The following is a 12,744-nucleotide window of genomic DNA, read 5'->3' on the forward strand; positions in this document are numbered from 1 at the left end:
TCGGTGACCCTGCCCCAGTGGGGTAAGTCCTGCTACATAGGCGACATGAGAAAGAGAGGCCACTCTTAGAGAGCTTCATGTATCATCTTTATTCCACAGCGTCTGTCCCCAGAGGAGCTCACACTCTAAAAGGTTCAGTATTCAGCAATGTCCGGTATCATTATGGATTCAGAGATGAGGATTATGTCTTTGGTTGCCCCAGTAATACAAGACCACCATGCTGATATCATATATCACCATTCTATGTCCGCTGATACAATGTAAGTCAATGGCTTCCATGGTTACAGACTACAATCAAATCCTGTGTAGTCTGATCCTCCCCACACACCTTGTGGAATAAAAAACTCCGCTGCTACCATTGTCTATGGAGCTTGTAGGGGATCATGTGACTGACCTGCTGCTCAGTGCATTATGGGAAATTAGCCCCCGTACCAGTGATAGGTCATATCACCACTGATCAGATGTTATCCCATATACTGTGGGTTGGACGCTTTATTATTAGAGTTTGGAAAGATTTGGGAGACCACTATAGTAGGGGAGCCCCATAATACTGGTGTGCAACCCCCATATATTTAGGATCTCTATGCCGCTGCCAGGTTACTGCCCTTGAACGTGTGATTTTGGGGCATTTCACATGTCTCCATCTCCCAGTGATAGTACATAACATGACGGGAACAGATGGCGGCTGCTTCAGAGGCACAATAACACATCGTGGTGGCCTCAGATCACACGTGACACATCCATAATCCAGCGCTGCTCCTCATGCAGCTCCCGCCCTGACTTGTACAGTCCTCAGACCACGGCAGCTGTCTGGGTAATGAGGCTTGCAATGGCATTATCACAGTCACTGACTGCCACACTGTGCAAACAAGGATGGACTCCTACTCCTACATCATCCTGGAGGACCTGCATGTCAACTCCTGAAGATCTCCAGAAATCTATAACACATGGGATTTATTACAGGCAGATGCAACACATATGGTATGAGTGTGTGTTGTTAGTAGCAGCAGGACTGTGATATATGTATGTAGTGAGGTGGGGGTGTCCTGACACAGCTGCGCTCTCAGCGCTACTCAGGGGAGAAGCACAATGCACAGAGCACAGCAGTGTAAATCTACAATCCTGCAATATAAATCCACGTTTCACAGTCCTGCTGCTACTAACAACATACACAGAGGTATATAAAGTCCACAAAATTATCACTTACCACTTCACTACCCTGGACCACCAGGGACTATGCAGGAATACATGTTGAATGTGGCAGTGTTATATGGAAGTATTGTTGGAGGTAGTATGGGGCTATTACTGGGGCATTGAATATCCGTATTGCACATGAGACATCACAAGAAGAATTACATAAAACTGTAGAATACGGGACGTTACTTTACTGAATCATGAACTTTGTTGACAAAATTTAATACCCAGAAAATCCATAAAATCTGTGTTCAAAACCAACATCATAATGGGAAGGGGGGGTCCTTGGTAACAGTATGGTCCATGTGTGACAAGGCTCATACATAGGAGACCGCTATGTAAACTTCTCCAGTCTGTAGGAGCTGGTAACACATCGGAGGTACGAGGCACGAGGTGCCACATGTCACATTCACACCGACAGCTGGTTCAGCGCCCAGTCCTGGCACCGGCAAGGCACCTCCACCTCCAGATCCCCAGCACGTATCTCCAGCTCACACCGGCAATCGTGCCGCAGTGCCAATCCCAGTTTGACTGGCAGAATGGGCAAAGAGGCTACATGGTGCCTCACCCAGCATGAAATCTCCATCCTCTAGGCCTTACGGAATATCCTCCCGGGTTTGCGGTAGTCTCTTGCGCGGTCCCTCCTGACGGTGCTCATGGTAAGAGGAGAGAGGGTCATGCGTGACGAGGATCGGGTGTAGCTGCAGGGTAGAAGAGAATGAAGAGTTAATTACTGTATACAAGAAGCATGTATGTTAAATTATTATCCCCCCATTAGCCTCTGGGTCGCTGACCTTCAGGTTACTGATTGCCCCTATTGCTCCCTGTGAAGGGGCAAGAGTAGATGGAAGGTAAGAAGATGAAGGTCCTGGAGTTCGGGATTAAGGGTCATGGTGTCTGTACAGCAGGTGCCCCCTGGTATGCCAAGCACCGGAGGGCCATAACTCATTGTCTGTCCCACATTGGGCAAGGTCACCATAGAGGTCATCCATGTAGGTGCAATGGCCCCAGTACCCCTCACTTTCTCTGTAATTTACCTTGTAGGGATCACAGTGACAGGAACATAGACCAGTGGCCAATGGTGACACAGTGCAATGGAGGCCATTACTCCCCAAAGCAGTTTAACATATCATAGTGGTCCCCAATGTGGATGTTGTAGCCCCAGTTCCAACTTTTACTACCAAACAGGAGAGAGGGTAATGGTCAGAGGGTCACCGCACCCTTCACAAGGGATAGATAGGGGGTGCTAATACCTAACGCAGACCCCCTTGAGCCACATAAACATGGCCGACTAACAATCATGTAGCAGGTATGGCCTATGCTGGGGTCATGTGACCCATATATACGGTCAGTACGGTATAAGGACACTACCGCTTTGATCCGCAGACATGACACCCGGGTGTCCGCCAGGCTCCCCTCTGCTTGTGTTGTCGGAGATTGCATCCTGCCATATTGGAAGGAGGATCAGACAACAGCCTGTAAGACATGTGCACATCCCGGGGGCCGCCCGGCTGCCCGGGAACTGACTCCGGAGACATCAAATATTGAGAATAACGAAGCCAAGAGATGAATAAACACCCGGAGAGCGGGAGAATAATCCGGAGGGGACGGTCAGGGATTTATACTCTAGATATTCTGACACCACTTATCTGCACTGAAGAAGGTTATCTCCTGAAATTTAGAAATCGCCCTGGCCTGCTGAGCTGGGAAAGCTGGGTGACAGCAAAATAGGGCAGCCATCAGGAGATAACCTAGCTAGGTGTGTGGCTTCATAGTGAGAAGGAGGTGTCACTGTGTCAGTATCTGGGAAAGCTGGGTGACAACCTCCGGCAGAGGGAATCGTCATGGTGGCCACATTGTCACTCAGCTTTGCCAGAAATGGATGAAACCTGTGAGATATTGGTCATATTTACCTTGCATCCTTTATTCGGTGGGGTTCCTCGGGGGATTCCATGCGTCCTCCTGGCCAGCAGCAAGAACGTGGGAGCGGAGTTGTCAGAGCTTAGATTCTGTTCTGTCTAAAAAGCAAAACATCTGTTGTATCCAAAATTTAAGGTTCTCTCTCCGTGATCTGCTGTAAGGGGTCTGACAACTGATTTTCGGAGGTAAGGCTGGAGCGTTTGCTCAGCAGGAGTTCCCCTTTAAGTAAAAAGCTGGGGTCTGACAACCTGTTCCTTGCCGGGTGAAAGCCCCTGATAGACCTTGTGGGTGTTGGGAAGAGTCGGAGTCGCCTTTTAAGTTTGTTTCTTACTTATTCGATGTGAACCAGACGAGAAGCACGAGATTACCCTGAATCTTGGTGACGGAGGCAAACACTGCCTGCATTGTGTGTAAGCGGCCGGAAAAAATGTGCACAATTTTAAACGGTTTATGAAATGACTTATGTCCCGAGATCCACAATATTTCTACAGAACAAGGAGACTTCCTGAACCGACTCCGTAATCCGGCATGAATGGAGACGGTTCATGGGAACAGCCGTCGCCTTCCATGACCTACATCATATGACCGTCTGTGCTGCAGCAGAAGTGGGGCAAGGTCCTCCATCCCCCGGGGCAAGGTCCTCCATCACCAGGGGCAAGGTCCTCCATCACCCGGGGCAAGGTCCTGCATCACCCGGGGCAAGGTCCTCCATCCCCTGGGGCAAGGTCCTCCATCACCAGGGGCAAGTTCCTCCATCACCCGGGGCAAGGTCCTGCATCCCCCGGGGCAAGGTCCTCCATCACTAGGGGCAAGGTCCTCCATCCCCCGGGGCAAGGTCCTCCATCACCAGGGGCAAGTTCCTCCATCACCCGGGGCAAGGTCCTCCATCACCATGGGCAAGGTCCTCCATCACCCGGGGCAAGGTCCCCCATCACCCGGGGCAAGGTCCTCCATCACCCAGGGCAAGGTCCTTTATCACCCAGGGCAAGGTCCTTTATCACCCAGGGCAAGGTCCTCCATCACCCGGGGCAAGGTCCCTCATCCCCCGGGGCAAGGTCCTGTATCACCCGGGGCAAGGTCCTCCTTCACCTGGGGCAAGGTCCTGCATCACCCGGGGCAAGGTCCTCCATCACCCGGGGCAAGGTCCTCCATCACCCGGGGCAAGGTCCCCCATCACCCGGGGCAAGGTCCTCCATCAACCGGCGCAAGGCCCTCCATCACCAGGGGCAAGGTCCTGCATCACCAGGGGCAAGGTCCTCCATCCCCCGGGGCAAGGTCCTCCATCACCAGGGGCAAGGTCCTCCATCACCCCAGGGCAAGGTCCTCCATCACCCAGGGCAAGGTCCCCCATCACCCGGGGCAAGGTCCTCCATCACCCTAGGGCAAGGTCCTCCATCACCCGGGGCAAGGTCCTCCATCACCCCAGGGCAAGGTCCTCCATCACCCGGGACAAGGTCCTCCATCACCCGGGGCAAGGTCCCCCATCACCCGGGGCAAGGTCCCCCATCACCCGGGGCAAGGTCCCCCATCATCCGGGGCAAGGTCCTCCATCACCCAGGCAAGTATTCTGTGCCCTACAAGCCCCTCTATAGGTCTGTATTTGGGCAGCATTGGACCCCAGCACTAGGGTATGGAATACAGTTACCTACAGACCAGGCATACTGTACCACATCAGTGCAGTATCTGCCGTGTCCTGATAGTATAATCCTCTGGGATTTCTGCATATCCTCACCCCCCGCACTCAGGAACACCAGACGGATTAAGGCAAAAGCTGAGACTTTTCCTTCTCCGCACTAAGGCCCTGTTCACACAGCAGTGCGGGTTGTCTGTGCGCTGTCCACATATACAAGGGACTATATCCAATTCTGCGTCGTGCACTACTTCACGCTGTGATCATGTATGAAGAATGACCACAAGCATGCTCAGCTCAGCCAAGTGTGCATGTGCACTGGGGAGTCAGGAGGAATAGCTGTCGGTGGAAATGGCTTACGGTTATTGAAAGGGACAGTATATTGACATGCAGCAGATTTATTGCAGGCGCCTTCTCTGAGATACATGTATGGGCTCACGCATTGCAGGCACTTGGGATATTGTCAACCTGACAAAGACCCCAATAACGGGCGCACAGTGTCTGACCCCGGGGGCATGCCGGGGAATTTCATCTGTAAAGTGCAATCCCGACCTCAGAGCATCATGCAAGCATTAAATGACCCCCAATAGTCCAATAAACAATGAATGTATGTGACTGGTTAATCCCGGGGAAGCTGCTAGGTCCATGTGTCAGGACCACCAGTTCTGGGGTCCTGGAAGCCATCCCTAAGCTTTCTGATCAGGAGAATCAGAGGTTCCCCCTGCTCGCCTACGGAGGGTGTATGAGGGGTCTACCTGGAGTCCCCTACATGATGGAGGGGCTCACCTGGAGGACCACACCGGTCCAGCCTTCTTCTTGGGCTTACACGCCAGCTTCTTGTACTCCATCCAGCCGCTGACCAGCTCCTGCAGGATCACCACGTACAGGAGGAAGATGAGGATCCGGGGGTCTATCTGCGGAAGCTCAGACTCCAGCTCCCCGGGCATGGCAGACAATGGAGAGAGAGGAGGGCGAGGATGTGGCTGCTATGTACAGGAGATGGAAGCATGAATGATGCAGAGCCCTCCAGGGGGTGGAGGAGGGAGGGGGACGCAGCAGCCATGGATCTGCATCTGTCCCCTGGATTTCCACAGCCTTGTCATCGCCTTATAATTAAGCTTCTTCCACCCCGTCCCCTACTCCCATCATCCATCCCCTACTCCCATCATCCATCCCCTGCTTCCATCATCCATCCATCTACTGCAACAGGATCAGCCGGGACCCTTCGTGCTGCAGGAAGCCCCCCACCATACACACACAGGAGAAGAGGATAACCCTGCTGACAATGGCGCCTCTCACTGGTGGGATGGGGTACTGCCTCTTCCTAGAGTTAATGTGGTGGTAGCAGGAGACATGGGCATCTTCTGGGGTTCTGATCTACGAAAAGTGGCCCAACAGATGAGACCTCCATCACACATCTCTAGGGGGTCCGCCCTGGACCAGTCACACCTTATATGTGACTTATGACCTGATTTCATGTGTGATTAATAAATAACCTCCATGCTTTACACTGCATCCAGAGAATTTGGGAAAATGTCTTTAACCCTATAGTATCCGGAGCCGGTTACTGCTTGTCTGTGCTGCAGCCCCCGTTGTGATGTGTAATAATGTACAGGCGCATCGGGAAGGGTCACACCGTGATGGAGGACTCCAGTTTCCATGGTAACAGCAGTTGCCGAGATGTAGAGGCGCTCACCTCAGACAGCGGCTGCAGGGACCAGCATCAGTACACCCCCGCCACCACACCAGCACCGGATAGTAACCGGAGCACTGACCTGGACACACGGGGAGTCATCATGCAAACACTGCTATATACCCCTGTATACCCTCCTCCTGTATACACTGCTATATACCCCTGTATACTCTCCTCCTGTATACCCTGCTGTATACCCCTGTATAGTCTCCTCCTGTATACACTGCTATATACCCTGCTATATACCCCTGTATACCCTCCTCCTGTATACACTGCTATATACCCTGCTATATACCCCTGTATACCCTCCTCCTGTATACACTGCTATATACCCTGCTATATACCCCTGTATACCCTCCTCCTGTATACACTGCTATATACCCCTGTATACTCTCCTCCTGTATATACTGCTATATACCCCTGTATACTCTCCTCCTGTATATACTGCTATATACCCCTGTATACTCTCCTCCTGTATACACTGCTATATACCCCTGTATACTCTCCTCCTGTATACACTGCTATATACCCCTGTATACTCTCCTCCTGTATACACTGCTGTATACCCCTGTATACACTCCTCCTGTATACACTGCTGTATACCCCTGTATACTCTCCTCCTGTATACACTGCTATATACCCCTGTATACCCTCCTCCTGTATACACTGCTGTATACCCCTGTATACCCTCCTCCTGTATACACTGCTATATACCCCTGTATACTCTCCTCCTGTATACACTGCTATATACCCCTGTATACGCTCCTCCTGTATACACTGCTGTATACCCCTGTATACCCTCCTCCTGTATACACTGCTGTATACCCCTGTATACCCTCCTCCAGTATACACTGCTGTATACTCTCCTCCTGTATACACTGCTATATACCCCTGTATACTCTCCTCCTGTATACACTGCTGTATACCCCTGTATACACTCCTCCTGTATACACTGCTGTATACCCCTGTATACTCTCCTCCTGTATACACTGCTATATACCCCTGTATACCCTCCTCCTGTATACACTGCTGTATACCCCTGTATACCCTCCTCCTGTATACACTGCTATATACCCCTGTATACTCTCCTCCTGTATACACTGCTATATACCCCTGTATACGCTCCTCCTGTATACACTGCTGTATACCCCTGTATACCCTCCTCCTGTATACACTGCTGTATACCCCTGTATACCCTCCTCCAGTATACACTGCTGTATACCCTCCTCCTGTATACACTGCTGTATACCCCTGTATACCCTCCTCCTGTATACACTGCTGTATACCCCTCTATACCCTACTCCTGTAGACACTGCTGTATACCCCTCTATACCCTCCTCCAGTATACACTGCTGTATACCCCTGTATACTCTCCTACTGTATACCCTGCTGTATACCCCTGTATAGTCTCCTGTATACCCTCCTCCTGTATACACTGCTGTATACCCCTGTATACCCTGCTGTATACCCTCCTCCTGTATACACTGCTGTATACCCCTGTATACCCTCCTCCTGTATACACTGCTATATACCCCTGTATACCCTCCTCCTGTATACACTGCTGTATACCCCTCTATACCCTCCTCCAGTATACACTGCTGTATACCCCTGTATACTCTCCTCCAGTATACACTGCTATATACCCCTGTATACCCTCCTCCTGCATACACTGCTGTATACCCCTGTATACCCTCCTCCTGTATACACTGCTATATACCCCTGTATACCCTCCTCCTGTATACACTGCTGTATACCCCTGTATACCCTCCTCCTGTATACACTGCTATATACCCCTGTATACTCTCCTCCTGTATACACTGCTATATACCCCTGTATACGCTCCTCCTGTATACACTGCTGTATACCCTCCTCCTGTATACACTGCTGTATACCCTCCTCCAGTATACACTGCTGTATACCCTCCTCCTGTATACACTGCTGTATACCCCTGTATACCCTCCTCCTGTATACACTGCTGTATACCCCTCTATACCCTACTCCTGTATACACTGCTGTTTACCCCTCTATGCCCTCCTCCAGTATACACTGCTGTATACCCCTGTATACTCTCCTACTGTATACCCTGCTGTATACCCCTGTATAGTCTCCTGTATACCCTCCTCCTGTATACACTGCTGTATACCCCTGTATACCCTGCTGTATACCCTCCTCCTGTATACACTGCTGTATACCCCTGTATACCCTCCTCCTGTATACACTGCTATATACCCCTGTATACCCTCCTCCTGTATACACTGCTGTATACCCCTCTATACCCTCCTCCAGTATACACTGCTGTATACCCCTGTATACTCTCCTCCAGTATACACTGCTATATACCCCTGTATACCCTCCTCCTGCATACACTGCTGTATACCCCTGTATACCCTCCTCCTGTATACACTGCTATATACCCCTGTATACCCTCCTCCTGTATACACTGCTGTATACCCCTGTATACCCTCCTCCTGTATACACTGCTATATACCCCTGTATACTCTCCTCCTGTATACACTGCTATATACCCCTGTATACGCTCCTCCTGTATACACTGCTGTATACCCTCCTCCTGTATACACTGCTGTATACCCTCCTCCAGTATACACTGCTGTATACCCTCCTCCTGTATACACTGCTGTATACCCCTGTATACCCTCCTCCTGTATACACTGCTGTATACCCCTCTATACCCTACTCCTGTATACACTGCTGTTTACCCCTCTATGCCCTCCTCCAGTATACACTGCTGTATACCCCTGTATACTCTCCTACTGTATACCCTGCTGTATACCCCTGTATAGTCTCCTGTATACCCTCCTCCTGTATACACTGCTGTATACCCCTGTATACCCTGCTGTATACCCTCCTCCTGTATACACTGCTGTATACCCCTGTATACCCTCCTCCTGTATACACTGCTATATACCCCTGTATACCCTCCTCCTGTATACACTGCTGTATACCCCTCTATACCCTCCTCCAGTATACACTGCTGTATACCCCTGTATACTCTCCTCCAGTATACACTGCTATATACCCCTGTATACCCTCCTCCTGCATACACTGCTGTATACCCCTGTATACCCTCCTCCTGTATACACTGCTATATACCCCTGTATACCCTCCTCCTGTATACACTGCTGTATACCCCTGTATACCCTCCTCCTGTATACACTGCTGTATACCCCTGTATACTCTCCTCCTGTATACACTGCTATATACCCCTGTATACTCTCCTCCTGTATACACTGCTGTATACCCCTGTATACACTCCTCCTGTATACACTGCTGTATACCCCTGTATACTCTCCTCCTGTATACACTGCTATATACCCCTGTATACTCTCCTGTATACCCTCTTCCTGTATACCCATGTATACCCTCCTCCTGTATACACTGCTGTATACCCCTGTATACTCTCCTCCTGTATACCCTGCTGTATACCCCTGTATACTCTCCTCCTGTATACACTGCTATATACCCCCGTATACTCTCCTCCTGTATACACTGCTGTATACCCCTCTATACCCTCCTCCAGTATACACTGCTGTATACCCCTGTATACTCTCCTCCAGTATACACTGCTATATACCCCTGTATACCCTCCTCCTGTATACACTGCTGTATACCCCTGTATACCCTCCTCCTGTATACACTGCTGTATACCCCTGTATACCCTCCTCCTGTATACACTGCTGTATACCCCTCTATACCCTCCTCCTGTATACACTGCTGTATACCCCTGTATACTCTCCTCCTGTATACCCTGCTGTATACCCCTGTATAGTCTCCTGTATACCCTCCTCCTGTATACCCATGTATACCCTCCTCCTGTATACACTGCTGTATACCCTCCTCCTGTATACACTGCTGTATACCCCTGTATACCCTCCTCCTGTATACACTGCTATATACCCCTGTATACCCTCCTCCTGTATACACTGCTATATACCCCTGTATACTTTCCTTCTGTATACACTGCTGTTTACCCCTGTATACTCTCCTCCTGTATACCCTGCTGTATGCCCCTGTATAGTCTCCTGTATACTCCCCTCTTGTATACCCTGCTATATACCCCTGTATAGTCTCCTCCTGTATACACTGCTGTATACCCCTGTATACGCTCCTCCTGTATACACTGTTATATACCCCTGTATACTTTCCTTCTGTATACACTGCTATATACCCCTGTATACTCTCCTCCTGTATACCCTGCTGTATAACCCTGTACAGTCTCCTGTATACTCTCCTCCTGTATACACTGCTGTATACCCAGGCTCTGCAGTGCTGTCTGTGGTGCTGATCCTTGATCGATGCGCTCCGCGCTCCCTCTTGTGCTCCGGGGTGATTTGTTATGTCTGGTTTCCTGAGTAACAACAGACGCTGAATGGCGGCGGCCGCACAGGAGGGAGAGCGGCGGGGGAGATGATGGCGGAGCACAGACAGGTAGATACTGCCGAGCCTATGTGTGTATATATATATATACACACACATACATGTACACAGACACACACACACACACATATATGTATGATAACACTGTTCTGCTGCTCCTGTGTAACCATGTGTATGTCTATACATCCACATATCTTATAGTTATCAATAAATATTACGAATATATATTGTATATAGTCAGTAGCGCTGGGTTAGGTGTGGTATACGGCGAGTAGCGCTGGGTTAGGTGTAGTATACGGCGAGTAGCGCTGGGTTAGGTGTAGTATACGGCGAGTAGCGCTGGGTTAGGTGTAGTATACGGCGAGTAGCGCTGGGTTAGGTGTAGTATACGGCGAGTAGCGCTGCGTTAGGTGTAGTATACGGCGAGTAGCGCTGCGTTAGGTGTAGTATACGGCGAGTAGCGCTGGGTAAGGTGTAGTATACGGCTAGTAGCGCTGGGTTAGGTGTAGTATACGGCGAGTAGCGCTGCATTAGGTGTGGTATACGGCGAGTAGCGCTGGGTTAGGTGTGGTATACGGCGAGTAGCGCTGGGTTAGGTGTAGTATACGGCGAGTAGCGCTGCGTTAGGTGTAGTATACGGCGAGTAGCGCTGGGTAAGGTGTAGTATACGGCGAGTAGCGCTGGGTTGGGTGTAGTATACGGCGAGTAGCGCTGGGTTGGGTGTAGTATACGGCGAGTAGCGCTGCGTTAGGTGTAGTATACGGCGAGTAGCGCTGGGTAAGGTGTATACGGGGAGTAGCGCTGGGTTAGGTGTGGTATACGGCGAGTAGCGCTGGGTTAGGTGTGGTATACGGCGAGTAGCGCTGGGTTAGGTGTAGTATACGGCGATAAGCGCTGGGTTAGGTGTAGTATACGGCGAGTAGCGCTGGGTTAGGTGTAGTATACGGCGAGTAGCGCTGGGTTAGGTGTAGTATACGGCGAGTAGCGCTGGGTTAGGTGTATACGGGGAGTAGCGCTGGGTTAGGTGTAGTATACGGCGAGTAGCTCTGGGTTAGGTGTAGTATACGGCGAGTAGCGCTGGGTTAGGTGTAGTATACGGCGAGTAGCGCTGGGTTAGGTGTAGTATACGGTGAGTAGCGCTGGGTTAGGTGTATTATACGGTGAGTAGCGCTGGGTTAGGTGTAGTATACGGCGAGTAGCGCTGCGTTAGGTGTAGTATACGGCGAGTAGCGCTGGGTTAGGTGTAGTATACGGCGAGTAGCGCTGCGTTAGGTGTAGTATACGGCGAGTAGCGCTGGGTTAGGTGTAGTATACGGTGAGTAGTGCTGGGTTAGGTGTATACGGGGAATAGCGCTGGGTTAGGTGTAGTATACGGCGAGTAGCGCTAGCGCTGGGTTAGGTGTGGTATACGGCGAGTAGCGCTGGGTTAGGTGTATTATACGGTGAGTAGCGCTGGGTTAGGTGTAGTATACGGCGAGTAGCGCTGGGTTAGGTGTAGTATACGGCGAGTAGCGCTGGGTTAGGTGTAGTATACGGCGAGTAGCGCTGGGTTAGGTGTAGTATACGGTGAGTAGTGCTGGGTTAGGTGTATACGGGGAATAGCGCTGGATTAGGTGTAGTATACGGCGAGTAGCGCTAACGCTGGGTTAGGTGTGGTATACGGCGAGTAGCGCTGGGTTAGGTGTATTATACGGTGAGTAGCGCTGGGTTAGGTGTAGTATACGGTGAGTAGCGCTGGGTTAGGTGTAGTATACGGCGAGTAGCGCTGCGTTAGGTGTAGTATACGGCGAGTAGCGCTGGGTAAGGTGTATACGGGGAGTAGCGCTGGGTTAGGTGTGGTATACGGCGAGTAGCGCTGGGTTAGGTGTGGTATACGGCGAGTAGCGCTGGGTTAGGTGTGGTATACGGCGAG

At 50.7% G+C, this 12,744-nt stretch overlaps 1 protein-coding gene across 2 annotated transcripts in view; it reads left to right on the top strand.

Moving 5' to 3' along the window:
- LOC140077608 (uncharacterized) overlaps positions 1–12,744 on the top strand; it is a 20,481-nt gene continuing 7,737 nt past the window's right edge. Inside the window, exon 1 of one of the 2 annotated variants that reach the window (XM_072124898.1) lies at positions 1–22. Coding sequence is in view for 1 of the 2 variants with exons in the window: in XM_072124897.1 (XP_071980998.1) it covers positions 10,863–10,883 (21 nt within the window). In the remaining variant the exon portion in view is untranslated. Of the gene's footprint in view, positions 23–10,773; positions 10,884–12,744 lie in introns of those variants that run through there. The other variant, XM_072124897.1, reaches the window with a different exon arrangement.

The sequence above is a fragment of the Engystomops pustulosus genome, chromosome 9 (assembly GCF_040894005.1).
Source record: "Engystomops pustulosus chromosome 9, aEngPut4.maternal, whole genome shotgun sequence".
NCBI classification, from domain to species: Eukaryota; Metazoa; Chordata; class Amphibia; order Anura; family Leptodactylidae; genus Engystomops; species Engystomops pustulosus.